Source organism: Osmerus eperlanus, chromosome 16 (assembly GCF_963692335.1).
Source record: "Osmerus eperlanus chromosome 16, fOsmEpe2.1, whole genome shotgun sequence".
In the NCBI taxonomy this organism is placed as follows: Eukaryota; Metazoa; Chordata; class Actinopteri; order Osmeriformes; family Osmeridae; genus Osmerus; species Osmerus eperlanus.
In genome coordinates, this window is record NC_085033.1 from 14,355,138 (window position 1) to 14,373,702 (window position 18,565).

The window sequence follows — 18,565 nt, forward strand, 5'->3', positions numbered from 1 at the left end:
AGAGAGAGACAGAGAGAGAGAGAGAACATAGTGAGAAAGAGGAAAACGTGTCAGTAATGGAAATGTGTTCCTCTCCACCGTCCCTGTCTCCGATTTCCTTTCCTTCCCTGCCATGTGTTAGCAATTGCATGTGCGACGCGTGTGAGAGTGTGTGACAGAGAGTGAGAAACAGAGTCCGGCATACGAGTTGAGCTTTAATTATTTTTTAATTTTTTTCCTCTGAACGTAAATACCTTTGTCCACTTTGCTTTAGAAACCCAGCCGAGACTCAGCGAAACGTGGCTGAATGGAAGATGGACAGAAGGATGAAAGGGAAAGAGACATAGACAGATTGATAGAGAGCAGAGAGAGAGAGATGGAAAGAGAGGGGGAGAGAGAGGTGGAGGGATTGACAAAAGGAGGGCAAGAAGACGATGGATTGGACAAGGAATGAGAGAGAATGACTGGGTCGCCTTGTGGAAGACTAGTGATTTTGTTGTGCTGATCTCGATCAACAACAAGTCTCAGTCTACCGCTAGGCCCCTGCTCCGGCCTTCAGACTAGAGCGACCTGCGTGCAGCTCGCTCTGGGACGGAACAGCACTGCTGTACCTGAGTGCCGCTCGCTCTGGGGAACAAGTCTCTCTCTCCCTCTGTGCTTGTGTGTGTTTAAATGAGTGTAAATAAACATGTAAATAAAACATAGCAACTGAAATCGATTACCGTTCAAATCTCCAAAAAACTGTTTAGTCTCTTTTTGTTCATTCACAACAAATGTATAGTTGTATAGAGTATATATATAGGAAATGAAAAAGATTTACAATTTTGTTTCCTCAAAGTAACGATCAAGGTCATTTTCTTCAGCTGTCTATCTGCTGAAAAGCATTTAAAAACTGATGCAGCAAAGATAGCACGGTTATTAACCCTTGTGTTATCTTCGGGTCGTTCTGACCCATCAGTCATTGTGACCCACCGTCGTATTGCGACAACTTTACCGCATACAAAAACAAAGTGAAGCATTTTCTTTTAACCGTTGGGCTGTCTCAGACCCCCCACATTGCGAAGGTTAAAATAAAATTATTTTTATTTGTTTTTGTATTGGGTAAAATTGGGTAAACACAACGATGGTTCGTTATGAACCTTTGGGTCATGTGACCTGAAGGCAGCACGAGGGTTAACTCAGTACTGATAAAACCTCACATTGCTTTTGCACAATGGACCTCTGGTGAACCATTGTTGTACATTTACCACAGGGTCATGGTACCCTTAGCAGTTCACTTTATTGGATACACCCACACACTCACAAACACCCTCCCCCACCCACACACTCACAAACCCACCCACCCACACACTCACAAACAAAATGGCAGACGCACAGAACAGGAGGTCATCATTAAAAAAAGTTGGAATGCTCAAGTGTGTACAGTAGGGGAAAAATCGATTCACATTTGAATCGCGATTCAGTCTTCTAGCGATTCACATCGATTCACTAATGTAAAAAAATCAATTGATTTGATTAAAAATCTCAAGTAAATTGTGAATCGATTTTTAATCAAATCAATTGATTTTTTACATTTGGTAAACGATGTGGATCGCTAGAAGACTGAATCGCGATTCAAATGTGAATTAGTGACCCCAAGAATCGAATCGTGAGGTACCAAAAGAGTGTAGTAGTGTACAGTGTGTTCCGGAATAACCGTTTGTTCCGGAAAAGCCTCCAGTGTTCTGTTTGATTCCTGAGAGACTGAAGAAGTGTACCTGTGCTCTAAATCCCATGAGTATGATTCTGTCAGTGGACTGAACTGGGAGAAATACATGATTCTGGAGATAAAGGACAACCTTTGGAGTCCCTTCTCAGAGTTCAAGAGGCAGGGAGCGGTGGTCAGATATCTCTGCTGCTGAAGATCCCACCCTTACCCTGTACTTGCAGGCCGCGGCAGTGCAAAGGGCACCACTGCATCAGAACTGAAATCAACACAGTCAGACAAATCATTTCACTCAGGGTGACACGACTGCCTCACAGTCCCCATCCTGCAACCAGGTGACTCAGTCAGCCAATCACACAGCTAGCCACCCAGTCAGCCAGCCAGTAAACCAGTCCGTCATCTAGTCAGTCCATTAGTTAACCAGTCAGATAGCCAGTCAAAAGAACAGCCAGCAAAACCAACCATATAACCAGTCAGTAAACCAACAAGTCAGTCAGCAAGCCAACCAGTCAGTCAGCTAACCAGACGACCAGTCAGTAAACCAGCCAGTCAGTCAGCTAACCGGACGACCAGTCAGTAAACCAGCCAGCCAGCTGTTTCTCAGGCGTCTCCGTCAGTAGGTGTAGGAGTTCTGGATGACCAGGTCTCTGAAGTAGGGGAACCAGTCCCGGGTCATGCAGGCCAGGTAGGTGTAGGCCGGGTAGTAGGACTCTGTCTGGCGAGTGGCCCCGGCCTTGATCAGGTGCAGCGCCGCGTCACTGGCAGGGTAGGCTGTCATGTTGGTGTGTCCTCTGGAGGAGGGAGACGAGGAACAGGTGAGACGAGGAACAGGTGTCATTCAGATCGGATTGGATTCATACAGCCCCTGTGAGCAGGGTCACACAGGGGCTTCACATGGAACAATAGAGCTGCACCTAAACCAAGGGAGTGTTGCGGAGAACAGGAGTGATACAAATAAACTGGATACTTAATTGTAGTGGCGATTTTACACTCTTTTTAGGGGCGCTCAAGCGCACCTAAATTTAATCTTAGAACCCCTAAAATTATTATGAATTATTATTATCTAAAATAAGTTTTAGTGCTCTAACGTACAAACAATTACAGGTTCAAAGGGCTTTAAACAGGTTTAATATCCAGTGTTGCCATGCACCTTTAACGTTGGTAGTCTGCCAGTAAAACCAAAGGAGAAGAAGTAGGTAGTTAATTTCATGGCGCAGATTAAGAACACAAGTCACATTCTCATTGGGGGCTGAGCCCCCCTAAAGGTCTGATCCTAGAATTGGCCCTGCTTAATGGGTCAAGGATGTAGCTGTTTGGATAACATGGTGAGTTGGTTAAACTAATTCAGTGTAACACTGAGAAGTGAAACGACTCTGTGATCTGATGCTGTATCAATAAAATATATGGATTAGAGATTTGCTTCGGCAGGTTAGCATTTCATTAATTAAAATTGTATTCAATGGTAAGGGCCTGCAATACAAAAACGGTCTCCGTGGTGACGCAAGGGGCTGGGTCTCATACCTCGCTCGTCGTCATGGTAACGCACCACACACCGGCAGCCTGAGGCAAAAGCTCTCCCCCCCTCCTCCTCTCCTTGCACCCTATCCTCTCCACCCCCTCCTCCTCTCCTTGCACCCTATCCTGTCCTCCCCCCTCCTCCTCTCCTTGCACCCTATCCGCTCCTCCCCCCTCCTCCTCTCCTTCCACCCTATCCTCTCCTCCCCCTTCCCTCTCCCCCATCCCCTCTTCCCCTCTCTTCCTTCATTCACCCCTCCCCATTCTCTCCTCTTCCTCCCCATCTCCTCACACCCTCTCCTCCTCCTCCAACTCCCTCCTTCCCCCCCCTACTCCCCCAACCCCCCCTCTCCTCCCTCCCCCCCCCCCCTTTTCCCCGGGGGCAGAGACTCCGGCCCACCTGACTTTCTCCATGGCCGAGTCGGTGTCGATGAGGCCCAGGATGCTGATGGTGAGGGAGGCTTTGCTGCGCTGCATGGCCAGCTCATGCTGCAGGGTACCGAAGAAGCCGTTCAGAGCAAACTTGGTGGCAGAGTAGGGCGCCATGAAGGGGGTGGCCATCTTACCTGGAGGGAGGGAGAGAGGGATAGATGGAGACAGAGACAGAGATGGAGAGAGAGAAGGAGAGAGAGAGACAAAGAGAGGGATGGAGGTTGGAATGGAAGGAGAGAAGGAGAGAGGGAGAGAAGGAGAGAAGGAGAGAGGGAGGGATATATGGAGACAGAGGGAGGGATGGAGAGGGAGAGAAGGAGAGAGGGAGAGAGGGAGAGAAGGAGAGAGGGAGAGAAGGAGAGAGGGGTGGAGCGAAAGGCACGGGCACAGATGTCAGTACAATCAGAAAAGGGACATTTCTTCTTATTTTACCATTGAATCAATACTGTGAAAGCGTTTTAGAAATGATTTGGAGTGTTGTATTGTTATCATATAACATCCCAGCTCGAGCCCTGGGTACATCAGACAAGATACATCCCTCTTTGTCTCCACCAGTATCTCCCTTCCTATGTTCTGAGCATCCTTCTGATCACTGTAAGAAAACAGACTGACTAGGAGGAGCACTATAAATACCATAGCTGAGCTGAATGCGTGTGTAGGGTTTCCGTACTATAGAACACACACACACATATACTCTGTCTTTTGATCAGAACAAAGATGAATCAATTCCCAATGTTCAAAGATCCACGCGGTAAAGAACCCTTCCTCCTATATGATCTCCTCTCTGAACTTACGGACCAATCACGACTGACCAGCACCAGCACTGAGGAGAGTGGGCGGGGCCATTCTTTTCTTTGTGAATCGTGTAACTGACCTCCAAACCCACAACCCACACAAACACACACACACATAAAGCCTGCACAGGCAAAAACGCCCACACAGACACAAATGAAAAAACGTCTACATACACACACACACACACTCACAAACACATGGACAAACACACACACTATCCTGGTTTGAGATAGATGGTCCCAAGTGTTTAGTTGTGGAGAAGTGTGTGTGTACCTACCCAGCAGAGAGGAGGACCTGTGTGTGTGTGTGTGTGTGTGTGTGTGTGTGTGTACCTACCCAGCAGAGAGGACACCACCACCAGGCAGCCTGAGCTCTGCTCCAGAACGGGCAGAGCTGCGGCCGCCATGCTCACGTAACTGACAAAGTTCACCTGGGGACCAGAGCAGAGGTCACAGCACTGACCACACTAGAGACACACTAGAGACACACTAGAGACACACTAGAGACACACTAGTGACACACTAGTGACACACTAGTGACACACTAGAGACACACTAGAGACACACTAGAGACACACTAGAGACACACTAGAGACACACTAGAGACACACTAGTGACACACTAGAGACACACTAGTGACACACTAGTGACACACTAGAGACACACTAGAGACACACTAGAGACACACTAGTGACACACTAGTGACACACTAGTGACACACTAGAGACACACTAGTGACACACTAGTGACACACTAGTGACACACTAGAGACACACTAGAGACACACTAGAGACACACTAGTGACACACTAGAGACACACTAGTGACACACTAGTGACACACTAGAGACACACTAGAGACACACTAGTGACACACTAGACACACTAGAGACACACTAGTGACACACTAGTGACACACTAGAGACACACTAGAGACACACTAGAGACACACTAGTGACACACTAGTGACACACTAGTGACACACTAGAGACACACTAGTGACACACTAGAGACACACTAGTGACACACTAGTGACACACTAGAGACACACTAGTGACACACTAGTGACACACTAGAGACACACTAGTGACACACTAGTGACACACTAGTGACACACTAGTGACACACTAGTGACACACTAGAGACACACTAGAGACACACTAGTGACACACTAGAGACACACTAGAGACACACTAGAGACACACTAGTGACACACTAGTGACACACTAGTGACACACTAGAGACACACTAGTGACACACTAGAGACACACTAGAGACACACTAGTGACACACTAGTGACACACTAGTGACACACTAGAGACACACTAGAGACACACTAGTGACACACTAGTGACACACTAGTGACACACTAGAGACACACTAGAGACACACTAGTGACACACTAGTGACACACTAGTGACACACTAGTGACACACTAGAGACACACTAGTGACATACTAGAGACACACTAGAGACACACTATGGACCACAGCCCTGACCAAAACTCATTTGGCTAAACCCAGTCTACTAGTCAACCATTAAATGCCAACCACATCATCCAAATCCAGCTTAGTTTGTAGCCTGGGACCCCACAGGATCAGCCAGCTCATATTTCATTAGCTCTGGCAGACTGGTCTGACCACTGTCCCGTTCAGACAGACTTCCTCCCAGCCTGAGTGGTGCCCGGCCAACCACAACCCTTTATCTGATAAGGGGCGGGATCAATACGATGACTGCACAGTGGAGAGCTGTTGAGGCGTGAACAACCAAGATGACGTTTCGTAGCTGTGTTTGGTTGTTTTCCATCCAATAAGGTTCAGAGGCATTCTGGTCTGCGCCAGTTGGTAACTGAGAGGTTAGCTCTATCCAGAGAGGGAGCGACATGACTGCTCAGCACAGCGCCAAGCAGCACAGCCAACACAACAGGCTGCATCGTGATTGGCTCACAGCGTACCTGCATCACCGTGCGGACGTGGTTGCTATCTCCATCCCAGAGGCTGAACGGTGTGTTCCCGATGTGGTTCAGAACCAGGAAGTCCAGCCCTCCTGCAGAAACACACCAGAAACACACCACTATCGGTCATTAGACGCACCAAGATAGGAAATAGCCTCAAACATCCCTTTAAGGCTATCGTGACATTAGACGGGGGGGAAGATTCCCAGACATGGATTAGCATAGTCCTGGCCTCAATACATTTTCAACTGAGATCTTCTTGGATTTTTAGGACCAGGCTTATTCCATGTCTGGGAAACTAGGCCCACAAAGCAAAAATCATTATTGACGTGTTTGTACACGTGTTTGTACACGTGTGTGTGTGATGTATGTATGTGTTTGTACACGTGTGTGTGTGTGTGTGTTTGAGTGCACATACCCAGCAGGTTGACGGCATCGTGGAGAACCCTCTCAGGGTCAGAAGGCACAGACATGTCCCCTGTCACGTACAGGGCCTTCTGGGCACCCAGCTGCATGCATTTGTCTGCCACCTACAGGGCAGGAGGGGAATTATTTGTTTTAATTTGCTACAGCATTAACTCAAACTACTGTTGCTATAATTACTACTAGTTATTTTTGTAGTTGTAACTGATCAGAACTCAGACCGTCTGCAGGGACTGTTCTCTTCTGGCAGTGATGACAATCTGGGCTCCCATCCTGGCATAATGGTACGCCACCTGTTCCCCGATGCCCGTACTGGCACCAGTCACCAACACCCTGGCACCCCGAACTGACTCTGGAGGGGGTGGTGGGAGGCAGACAGGGGGAGGGAAAGAGAGGGGGAGAGAAAGAGAGAGAGAGAGGAAGGGGTCAGCAAAAGGCACTTTTGGCACTAAACAAGTAGAACTGGACAACAGACCAGAGGATCTAAAGAGACCTGTCATCGTTAGAGCTGTGAGGGAGACCGGCAGGATCTCTGCTTGGGTTTAGCAGTTTCCTTCCTGTCTCTGCTGTCAAATAAGCACCCAGGAACACAACGGAGGCTGGGAGGGCTGTGCTGTTGCCTAGGTTACTGACCCTCGATTGCTTGGCAGCCTGATGGCTTTTCAGAGCATTGAGAGCACGGTTTTTGTGTCTGAACAGCAGTTTGGGCCGTTGGAGGGAAATTGAGGTTGCGTTAACTGCATGCAAAGTTATACAAGCTAAGCTTTATTGTAATTTGACAAATAGAATTAAACTCTTAACGAGTAGTTAAGAGTTCGTAAAGAATTACTGAACAATACGATGGTATTTATCAGTGTTAATGAGTGCACTCATTTTCACGCGTTACCTTTTTACCCAGTTCAAAGTGTAGCCCGTGTCACTCATCTTTACATAAGACAAATTAAGATAAAGACCCAATATCTATGCACTTAAGCCTCATTTTGTTATCTCCTAGTAGACATGCCCATCGTGTCCTTTGGAAACGCAATAAATGCGACTGCAATAACAAAGTTACAGTAAGAGATGTTAACCTCGGTCTTGCAGTTCGAGAAAGAAAAGCCAGATCACACTGGGATCTTCCGTCTCTCCCACTGACACTTCCAGAAGACAATTCTCTCTCTGTGTCTGTGTCTGTGTGTGTGTGTGTGTGTGTGTGTGTGTGTGTGTGTGAGAGAGTGGGGGGAACTCACCTGCATCAAACGTGTCCCTCCACACATAGGCCGTGAGTGCCACCGCCGCAAGTAAGAGATATTTTGAAACCCCACCGCCGATAATCATGATGAAAGTTTCCGAATTCTGAAATTTCAGAACGCAGGGCGTTTTACGTGCCGACCCTAAGATGTCGACAAAGTTCCTATAAGATATCAAGAAGGAATCGGTTACCGTTCCGCTACTCGGCGTTCCTGGTACTGTCACCGAGGGTTTTGCAACACCTTGTATGCTGTTCATAAGACTTCAGGCAGCCTCTGTGGGGTGTGCCCTCATGCGGAAGGCGGGACACAGAAGCGTTAGCTAAGAGAATGTTAAGACTTTACAGATATCTATCACCTGCTGGATATGTCACCCAGCAAGAGACAATATAAAACTATTGTATAAACAAGAATTTATTAAATAAAATTTAAAATAAAACAAGTCAGAGTTCTTTAGACCCAGCCTACAACCAAGTTTGTTTTGACAGTTGACCTCGTTCAGATAGTTCAAAAACATTTACAATTAAGTGAATTACACTTACTATACCTTACATTATCACTGTTTTTTGGGCAAACCAGACACACACACACACACAGTTCTGCAAAAAAATAGTCTTTATTGTTTTTCTCCATACAATTGGTATGCAAAGCATGTAACTTCGAAGTACCAAAATAACTTGGTGTAATGTTTGTTTCTTAGAAAGACATTGATTCGTGTAAACACTCACCACAAGCAGAAGCACGAACAACACAACCCCCAAGATATCACACTCCCCCAAATCTGTCAGCCGCTGGAGTGGAGGTCAATGGTTCAAATCCCCTCCGTTACACTGAAGGAACGTCCTGTGCAACAGTGAAGGAACAGCATAGCGAACACCTCATCTTGTCTAGTGTGAGGTAGCAGGAATTCTTTCACCCTGTCCTTGTTACAACCCTCACCCAACATACCACAGCTCATGTTATAGTGGGTTAACAGGAAGTCCTTGTGGGTAAACAGGAAGTCCTTGTGGGTAAACAGGAAGTCCTTGTTACGGGCATACAGGAAGTCCTTGAGGGTAGCACAGGGGTATCCTGTGCTCGCGACCTCAGAGAAGTTCTCTTTGGTCTAGCGGGTCGCCATGTGGGGGTTTGTGGTTCGAATTCGAGCAGTTAGATAAGCTGGAAAACAACACAGTAACGCAGAAGAAGATTTGCAAAGACTGAGACAGCGATACACAACACACCAGCCGAGGTGGTACCACAGCACAGGTTGATCTGCAGGGCACGGAACCAAACATGCAAGGAAGAACCGTTGTGGTTCTGGTGAAGGGTCAGTGTTTCTAGAACGTTAGCTAGAACGAAAATTAGATGCGCGTCGGAATATAGGTCAACTCCACAACACAGCACCCAGAGACATTTGTGGTAAATACTGTAGAACGAACGGCCCACAAGATACGGACCTGTGTGCATGCAGGTTTTGGTGAGCAGAGATTTGTTTTTTAAGTGATGTAATTTAGCGTGAGGCTCTTGACAGGTTGTGTCGTTTCACTGTTTCACGGGGCTCGCCAACTAACACGAGCCTCTCGTGATGTAACATTATACTTTTCCTTCATCTCATACCAAGTGATTTTCAAAAACCGACATGTATAAGATTAACAATAATCAAAATCAAACTGACCTCAGCATGGTTTCGAGTTTCAATGTTGATAAAGCGGTGAAACCGAGAAAATAAATCTAGTGGGTTCCTGTGTGGAGTTTTAGACAACACAAAGGCTACTGCACACTGTGCTCTTCATCACTGGGAGAGGACAACAAAGGAATCTCCTAATAATAACACAACTGCTTCATTAATCAGACTGAAACATTGAATGATAAGATCATCGCAGTGTCTCCTCAAACCATATTTACAATAAAAACATATTCAGAGTCCAAATGGCCTAAATCCAGGTTTAAGCATACATAAAAGATAGTCATTTAATGACAGAGGAAAATATTTCAATCTAAAAACTACACAGCACAAGCAAAAAGGCCGAAAAAACGATGACGAGAAGACTTTTTACCCCGTAAAAGTTATAATTATAGGTACTTGATACGTCTATAGAAAATATTTGAAATGTACAGGTGTTCGACAATAAAACGTCTCACTTCAGGCCTCACCTTCGGCCTCGTGATGAAATAACGTCCACATCTGGCTCAGATGAACAGAGATCCATCAGGAAGCCATCCTTCTACGACAGCATCCTTCTACGACAGCATCTCCCGCCTACTACTTCTTCTTTCTGTCTTTTATTGCACTCACAGCCGCAGAATGGAGAGCTCTCTGACTGACAATATCCACGCCAGACGAACACTGATTATAGTCAGTCTGCCACTATAGAACTTTAGCCACTGAAACTAAGCTTTTTGCATCATCGGCAGATTGAACGAAGAACCCCTGAATCCCAAAGGAATGACCTCGAGGGGATAAATAACAGAGCAGGTGAATCCACCTGGAGACCCCTCCTCCCCTCCAGAGATCACAGAAGGACTGTAGTATTCTAGACATACTACAGGTGTGTTATACTACAGTAGTATTCTAGACATACTACAGGTGTGTTATACTACAGTAGTACTCTAGACATACCACAAGTGAGTTATACTACAGTAGTATTCTAGACATACTACAGGTGTGTTATACTACAGTAGTATTCTAGACATACTACAGGTGTGTTATACTACAGTAGTACTCTAGACATACCACAAGTGAGTTATACTACAGTAGTATTCTAGACATACTACAGGTGTGTCATACTACGGTAGGGTTCTCTGCATACTACAAGCCGGTACAGGTGTGTTGTAAGGTACATTCCATGGCTACTGCGCTTGTCTCTCTCTGACAGAAGCCAGAGGTAGACTCCATGATGGTTTACTTTAAGTAATGTGGTGGAAGGTACGGTATGGTGGCAGGAGAGGAGGAAGAGGAGGAGGAAGAGGAGGGAGAGGAGGGGGAGGGGGAGAGGAGGAGGGAGAGGGTGGAGGATGAGAGAAGGAGGGAGGGAGAGGAGGGGGAGGTGGAGGAGGAGAGGAGGAGGGGAGAGTAGGGAGAGTCAGTTGTGCCTTGAGGAGGAGCTTCAGAGTCCACCTTGTACAGGTGGTCCTGTCAAGGACCAACAGGAGGAGGAAGAGGAGGAGGAGAAGCCAGCAGCGTTTAGGTGGTCTTGACCAGGTCGTAGACGTGGATGTGGAAGTCGTCGTCATATTTGATGTAGTAGACGGAGGGCTTGGCTGGGACCTGGTAGATGACCAGGCCGGTCCTCTTCTCCCCCTGCTCAGTCACGTACTCCACCTGCTTCCCCACCAGGCTCTCCGTCTCCTCCCCGGGGTCCTTGTCGGCTGGGAGCAGGTGTTTGTGTTCTGGACAAAACCAGAAAGGAGGAGGAAGAAAAAGAAGACGTTTGGATTCTTTCGCCACTGTTCCCTCCTGCACGTTTTTTTGTTTGTTTGTTTCAACTTCATGCAGCTGGGGGCAAAATCAATATCACTGTCTGGGATCGATCAATCAACCAACCAACTAACCAATAAAAATTAATCGATCAACCAGTAAACAAATAAATCAACCAATCACCAAACCGACCAATCCAGCAATAAACCAACCAATCAATAACCCAACCACATAACGGACCAACCAATCAATAAACCCAACCATCCAACCAATCCCAGGCCTCCCCTGCAACCGCACAACCAATCCCAGGCCTCCCCTGCAACCGCACAACCAATCCCACGCCTCACCGGCCTCAGGCAGCACTCGCAGGTCTCCGTCCTTGTAGTCGTTCCACAGCTGGTACATGTAGAGCACCGGGTCCTTCTCGTAGGTGATGTAGTACCAGTGGGTCATGATGGGGGCGCGGGACAGAACCATCCCCCTCCACTCGTTCTTCCCACCCTCCTCCTTCTCAAACAGGTGCTCCACCGCCTTGCCCACCAGCTCCTCCGCCCCAGGGGGGGGCTTGATCCGGTTGTTGACTGGGGGGAGGAAGAGGTTAGGGTTAGGGAGGAGGGAGGTTAAGATAGGGAGGAAGAGGGAGGGAGGAGGAAGAGGGAGGGAGGAGGAAGAGGGAGGGAGGAGGGAGGTTAAGATAGGGAGGAGGGGAGGTTAAGATAGGGAGGAGGAAGAGGGAGGGAGGAGGAAGAGGTTAGGGTTAGGGAGGAGGGGAGGTTAAGATAGGGAGGAGGGAGGTTAAGATAGGGAGGAGGAAGAGGGAGGGAGGAGGAAGAGGTTAGGGTTAGGGAGGAGGGAGGTTAAGATAGGAAGGAGGGGAGGTTAAGATAGGGAGGAGGGAGGTTAAGATAGGGAGGAGGAAGAGGGAGGGAGGAGGAAGAGGTTAGGGTTAGGGAGGAGGGAGGTTAAGATAGGGAGGAGGGGAGGTTAAGATAGGGAGGAGGGAGGTTAAGATAGGGAGGAGGAAGAGGGAGGGAGGAGGAAGAGGTTAGGGTTAGGGAGGAGGGAGGTTAAGATAGGAAGGAGGGGAGGTTAAGATAGGGAGGAGGGAGGTTAAGATAGGGAGGAGGAAGAGGGAGGGAGGAGGAAGAGGTTAGGGTTAGGGAGGTTAAGATAGGGAGGAGGGGAGGTTAAGATAGGGAGGAGGGAGGTTAAGAAAGGGAGGAGGAAGAGGGAGGGAGGAGGAAGAGGTTAAGACAGGGAGGAGGGGAGGTTAAGATAGGGAGGAGGAAGAGGGAGGTTAAGACAGGGAGGAGGAAGAGGGAGGGAGGAGGAAGAGGTTAAGATAGGGAGGAGGGGAGGTTAAGACAGGGAGGAGGAAGAGGGAGGGAGGAGGAAGAGGTTAAGATAGGGAGGAGGGGAGGTTAAGATAGGAAGGAGGAAGAGGGAGGGAGGAGGAAGAGGTTAAGACAGGGAGGAGGGAGGTTAAGATAGGAAGGAGGAGGAAGAGGGAGGGAAGAGGGGGAGGTTAAGACTGTAACTCTGTACCTGGAGAGCTACTGTCCTGGTGTCATTTCTATAAAAAGAATCCAGAAAAGTATGTGTCTGCCAGTGTGTGTGTGAGCATGTGTGTGACAGTCACAGCATGTGTGTGTGAGAGTCTGCCAGTGTGAGCGTGGCTGGAACCCACCAACTTTCTCCGTCAGCACCTGCAGGTTGGACACGCGCTCGTCCTTGAACAGCTCGATACCGTAGACGCAGTCGAAGCCGTCGTACTTGACCATGAACAGGGAGGCGTTGACGGAAAGGCGTTCCAGGACGGTGCCTTTCCAGCGGGTCATGTTGCCCTTCTCCCTCCAGTTGTGTTGGATCCTCCGACCCAGAAGGCTGCTGGGGTCTGGGAGCAGAGATGGGGGCAGGGTACCGCTAAGCTCCTCACTGCTACGCTTCCTGGGGGAGGTGGAGGAGGGGGGAGGTGAGGAGTGGGAGGATAGGTGAGGGGAAGGGGGGGCAGAGGGCCGGGGAGGGTGAAGGAGTAGAAGTAGAGAGGAGATGGAGGGATTAAGGGAGGGAGGGTAGAGGAAAGGAAGGGGTTAGGGAGGGGAGGGGGAGGGTTAGGGAGGGGAGGGGGGGGGGGGAAAGGGACGGGGGGAGTAAGGGAGGGGAGGAACAAGTACGGTTATAAAAGAAAGGAGAGTGGTGGGAATTTAAAAAATTCTATTAGAAAACAATTGATGAGGGTGAAGTCTATAAAGTGGATCATACTGAAGTTTCTGACATGGTAGAAAATATGTATATTTTGTATAACATGCTACATGTAAGGTTATTGTGAACTATTGTTTCTACATACCTGGCCCTTTTCTTTGACATGTTTCCATAAATACAAGCAGTCCTGTGAGAAACAGATACATGTATGGTTAATGACAATTTCTTTATTTTAAATGTAAAGGACTTCACTGACCCACTCGCTCAAACTAACCACACACAGCAAATCTTCATTAAACTGTCTCTAGTCTACGTGACGACCTAATTTAACATGGAGGGGGGCTCTGCCCCTTGCTGAACACAAACACACACAGGTGTGAAAAACACGTTACAAGCGTAGCACTGGCCTACATTTCACAATATGTTCTCCCTTGAACAAAACAAATATCGCACAAACTGGCAAACAAACGTACACACGATACGTTAACGGTTGGTTAGTGTTGTTTTAACAGCCGTTAAGGAAATCCAGTCTCCATAGCTGACTACTATACTGCTATTTATATTACAGTTGTTTAGTATTATGTCGTTTCCACGCAAGAAACCCAAACATGTTGTGTTAGCTACCGTTTGCTAGGCTAGCTATCGTAAGCGGAAATGACCAACTCAAAGATTGTCTACCTACTTTATTTAATGCCGTGGTCCGCCAAAAGAGTGGGTACAAATTAGACCAGAGCGTTTTACTTACTGTTGTTTATTTCATAGCTACTTCCCTTTCCCAGCAGAATCCTCCGTGTGAGGGGAAAAGGAAATAATACAGAAAATAGTTGAACTACAACTACCTGTCTCTTCTTGCTGCCTCAAAGGATCTTGGGAGTTGAGGTCCATGAGATTCTTCTTTGTTATCGGAAACTGATGTGATTTGCACGTAATAAATTGAAGTGTATTCTTATTAGTATCCTAAAAAATTTTTACAAAAAAAAAATACACACATTACACATAATGTGTGTATTACAATATATATATATATATATATGTATATATTTAACTGTATGATAAGTTATTGTTTAGAAGACGCTATTGCAGACTACATCTCCCACAATTCACCAGTCTTGGTCTGCTCATAATGTCATTCTTTTGTCAAGGCCAAAATACTATTTTTGAATTTTTTATGTTCCAAACACAGAGATGAAAATAAATAGAACTGGCTCTTCTCCAGCCGACTGTGTATGTGTGTGAAAGGGAGAGAGAGAGAAATTGTTATGTGTGTGTGTAAAAGAGAAAGAAAGAGAGAGAGACTGTGATCTCTCTGTGATCTGCAGATTACAAGATTGCTGTGTCACTGTCTATAATGAACTGGACTGTTTAAAAGTCCAAAGTCATGTAGCTCTCTGCAGCAAGACAGTGATGGAAATGTCAAACTCCTCCTCTTTGTCCGGCTCCTTACCCAATCAGAGCACCTGAACAACCCAAAGCAACCAGGCAAGTAGTTTCCTATTGGTTTAGAAAAAAAGGTGAGTTTACTCTTCAGAAGTAGGAAGATAAATGTTGATTCAGATAAATTATTCTTGTGCGCTGGAGTGTTGGCAGGGTTTTACTGCTCAAGGAACACAGGAGGGTATAGCTTAGTGGTTAGAGCGTTTGACTACAGATCAAAACGTCACAGGTGCAAATCGTGTGTCGTCGATTGGTTTGGAAAAAAACACCTGCTAAGTGAAAACATTATTTATCTTTTCTCAGCTAATTAATCTGGGGAGGTCATTCAGTGGAGTACAACTAGACAGGAGTAGGCCTACGCCTTTGTCGAATAAGCATTAAGCTACGATTAAAGGATGTATACAATCCATATATCTGTCACACATTATAGTGCTCAATCTACTAAATGGAATGACTAGGTTTACCTCGCCCTCTGCCAAAAACAACATTTAAAAATCGAATTCAATAGAGAGTTAAACCTCGTAGGTGAAGTATCATTTTTTTACCACAAGGTGGCGCACAAAGCTAAAGGCATCAGAATGTGGGGTGAGTTTAAGAGACTTAGATTGAGGGCTGTGGAAGTGAATGATTGAGACAACCTGAGTTCCCCTGTGACTCACAACCCCTGTGATGTCATGAAACACGGATGACGTTTGTACACTGTACTGCCCACCGCTGTGATTGAGATGTTGTCAATGCTCTGGGGTTAAGAAACTAACGTCTGAGACATCTCTGTGTCACTGAGGTATCATATGTACTCATCGTGCGATTCGTGCCTGCCTGGTAGCTGAGATGTGGTTACTTTGCGATATCGCTAGTAGATACAGACCGGTCCTGGACTCTGACCAGCAAAACACTGCGGGAACTATCCACTTTTACTCCTTGATCTTCTGCCGGACTTTCCACACACACCATTTGCCCGTCACTTTGAATAAAACACATCTGCAAAAAGGATAAAACGTAAAAATGTAAACGTCATCTCCAGGGTAGAGTCTCTCAAGTGATGCTTGAGTTCCACCTGGAGAACCAACCAACCATCCAGAACGTTCTGAGACTGTAAGATTTCCCGCTTCTTTTTCAGCCCCCTGGTGTTGTCATAGCGTTGGGGACCGACCGACTGAAGGCTGACTTCCTGTCTCTTTCTCTCCGCCCCTGTCTTGTCTCGAGAGGCATCACATCGCTGAGTCACTCCACGTTTAATCAACTCATCATTTCAGGACTCTGCTCTTCCCAGTTTCATTAATTTCCATGTCGTCACACACACACACACGATTCTCGCCTTACGCACGCACACATCACACAATTATTGATATACACACACGCACGCACACACACACACACACGCACACACACACACACACACACACACACACACACACACACACACACAACCCTCACTTTACACACACAAAAAACCAACCCTAACCCTTCTTCCACCTCCTCTCTCCCTCAGTCACCCCCCTCCCTGGGCCAGATGACGGAGCCGTTACCTCCTGGTGCCAGGGTCGTTGGAGGAGCCGGCCGTCAGCGGAGCTTCACAGCTGGTATCCGGAGGATGAATTTGAGGGGATGAATGTGTGTGGATGAATTTGAGGGGATGAATGTGTGTGGATGAATGTGTGTGGATGAATTTGAGGGGATGAATGTGTGTGGATGAATTTGAGGGGATGAATGTGTGTGGATGAATTTGAGGGGATGAATGTGTGTGGATGATTTTGAGGGGATAAATGTGTGTGGATGAATGTGTGTGGATGATTTAGTGTAGATACGTGTCACTAATAACAGAAAGGATTTGTGACATTAGGTTGAAATCAAAAGCTTGCGTCATACTGTCGCAATTCTGTCTTCCTGCTGCATGCGGTGATGCTGACCGGCCGGTGAGTAAGTCGTTCTTTATTCAGGCTGACAAAGTGTGCGGCACCTGTACTAACAGAGTGTGTGTGTGTGTGGCTCCTCTCTGGAGTGCGCTCTGAAAAACCAAGGTTGCCCATAAACGTCCTCGCGGTTGTCACAGCAACAGAACCGAAAGCTCTGGTTGGTAGAAGGGGCCACAGGATGAGGAGAGCAAGAAAAGGAAGTTCATACAATTCAGTTCCTTCTCAAAACTCTGAAAGTTTGTTTCAATAAAGGCTCTCTGATTCAGCACCTTTGTGGGGATTTACTTCTTCAATGACTGTGGAGGTGCCAAGGACCTGAGTTCACGGTTCCTAGATTTGAATGAAATTGAACTGTACATCTTGAATATACTGCACCTCTCTCTCTCTCTCTCTCTCTCTCTCTCTCTCTCTCTGTCTGCTTCCCTCTCTCTGTTTGTCTGTCTGTCTCTCTCTCTCTCTCTCTATCCCACACACAAATAAACGACATCTCAATCCTCTCTCTCATTATCTCTCTCTCTCTTTTCCACACACACTCACACACACACACACACACACACAGAGCCAGGTAATGCATCTTGTTGTTTCTCTCTGGGTGGTTCTTCCAGCAGAGCTGTCTGAGTAGGGGTGGGCCTTGGAGCATCTCTCCCCAGGGAGAGGCTGTGAATCCTGGCTCCAAAAATAGAGCACCCTGCCTCCACCCCTCCATCATCAGGTATCTTTTGTTCCATTTGAACTCACACACAGTCATGCTCATACGTAAACACAACAACAACACACACATGCACACAGACACGTATGTTATAGATCCTGCAGGACAATATTGTTGAGAAGACCTTTAGAAATCAACCCAAGGTCAGTGTGTGTGTGTGTGTGTGTGTGGGGGGGGGGGGGGGGGCGTGTACAAGTAAGTGCATTTTTCATTGATTTGTAGTATTATTAGCAACCTGGGACTGACAAATGAGGAAGAGGAGGAGGAGGAGGGGGGGTGAGGGGGATCATGGCAGGATCTTATTGGATCGAACTTGACTTCCCATGTCAGTGTGTTTGTCTGTGTAGGTGTGGATGTATAAGGAGGAGAGAGAGAGGAGAGACAAAGAGAAATAGAGAGACACAAACACAGACACAGAGAGAGACCTCACACCCCGCGCATTTACACATATAAAGAAAAGAGAGATCTCACACTCCAAGGCATGACATCCCACCGAGGGGAAGGGTTGGAGCTGAAACGGGGACGTGCTGATGGCTTATTCCACTGCCTCTAATTCTGGAGTCTCTGTTCAAGTCAGACTCAAACCTCCTCCCTTCTCCCCCTCCCCCCTCCCCCCCCCCTCCCCCCTCCCCCCCCCCCTCCCACCCCTCCCCCCCTCCCCGCTCGTGACACCTTGGTTACGGTATTTAGTTCGTGATCGTCTGCCCTCTGCCCTTGTTTCGGTCTGTCTGGAGAGCCAAACGGGTGGAGTTTTCGGACCAGTCCATTAGTTAGTGGAACAGAGTTGAAAATAGATAGTTGAACACACACAAGAGAACACACACGCTACGACACACACAGTATGACACACACAGGTGAACACACACAGTATAACA

The 18,565-nt window shown here is 47.2% G+C and overlaps 2 protein-coding genes across 3 annotated transcripts; both read right to left on the reverse strand.

Moving 5' to 3' along the window:
- Positions 1–1,588: 1,588 nt before the first annotated feature.
- LOC134037116 (hydroxysteroid 11-beta-dehydrogenase 1-like protein) lies at positions 1,589–8,345 on the reverse strand. Its single transcript, XM_062482449.1, has 8 exons — positions 8,223–8,345; positions 8,030–8,135; positions 7,022–7,152; positions 6,796–6,907; positions 6,378–6,469; positions 4,763–4,856; positions 3,600–3,765; positions 1,589–2,475 (listed from the first exon to the last, which is right to left on the reverse strand). Exons 1-8 carry the CDS (start codon positions 8,286–8,288, stop codon positions 2,298–2,300), a joined length of 945 nt encoding a protein of 314 aa, XP_062338433.1. The 5' UTR covers positions 8,289–8,345; the 3' UTR covers positions 1,589–2,297.
- Positions 8,346–8,626: 281 nt separating this feature from the next.
- Positions 8,627–14,508, reverse strand: LOC134037119 (spindlin-W-like). 2 transcript variants are annotated; one of them, XM_062482452.1, is made up of 5 exons: positions 14,377–14,508; positions 13,777–13,818; positions 13,117–13,376; positions 11,777–12,010; positions 8,627–11,401 (listed from the first exon to the last, which is right to left on the reverse strand). In XM_062482452.1, the coding sequence occupies exons 2-5, from the start codon at positions 13,794–13,796 to the stop codon at positions 11,196–11,198; spliced, it is 720 nt and encodes a 239-aa protein (XP_062338436.1). In that variant the 5' UTR covers positions 13,797–13,818; positions 14,377–14,508; the 3' UTR covers positions 8,627–11,195. The 2 variants fall into 2 exon arrangements, with proteins under 2 accessions (XP_062338436.1, XP_062338437.1); XM_062482453.1 differs by lacking the exon at positions 14,377–14,508 and adding an exon at positions 14,105–14,246.
- Positions 14,509–18,565: the final 4,057 nt, after the last annotated feature.

What these genes read in the sequence shown, in the direction of transcription:
- LOC134037116 (XM_062482449.1), bottom strand. Translation starts at nt 8,288, where the DNA reads ATGAACAGCATACAAGGTGTTGCAAAACCCTCGGTGACAGTACCAGGA. An exon ending in GAGGGACACGTTTGATGCAG is followed by an intron (nt 7,153 to 8,029) that starts GTGAGTTCCCCC and finishes CACCCCCTCCAG; the next exon opens with AGTCAGTTCGGGGTGCCAGG. An exon ending in ACGTCCGCACGGTGATGCAG is followed by an intron (nt 4,857 to 6,377) that starts GTACGCTGTGAG and finishes TCTGGTCCCCAG; the next exon opens with GTGAACTTTGTCAGTTACGT.
- LOC134037119 (XM_062482452.1), bottom strand. Translation starts at nt 13,796, where the DNA reads ATGTCAAAGAAAAGGGCCAG. An exon ending in ATGTCAAAGAAAAGGGCCAG is followed by an intron (nt 13,377 to 13,776) that starts GTATGTAGAAAC and finishes CACCTCCCCCAG; the next exon opens with GAAGCGTAGCAGTGAGGAGC. An exon ending in GGTGCTGACGGAGAAAGTTG is followed by an intron (nt 12,011 to 13,116) that starts GTGGGTTCCAGC and finishes TCCTCCCCCCAG; the next exon opens with TCAACAACCGGATCAAGCCC.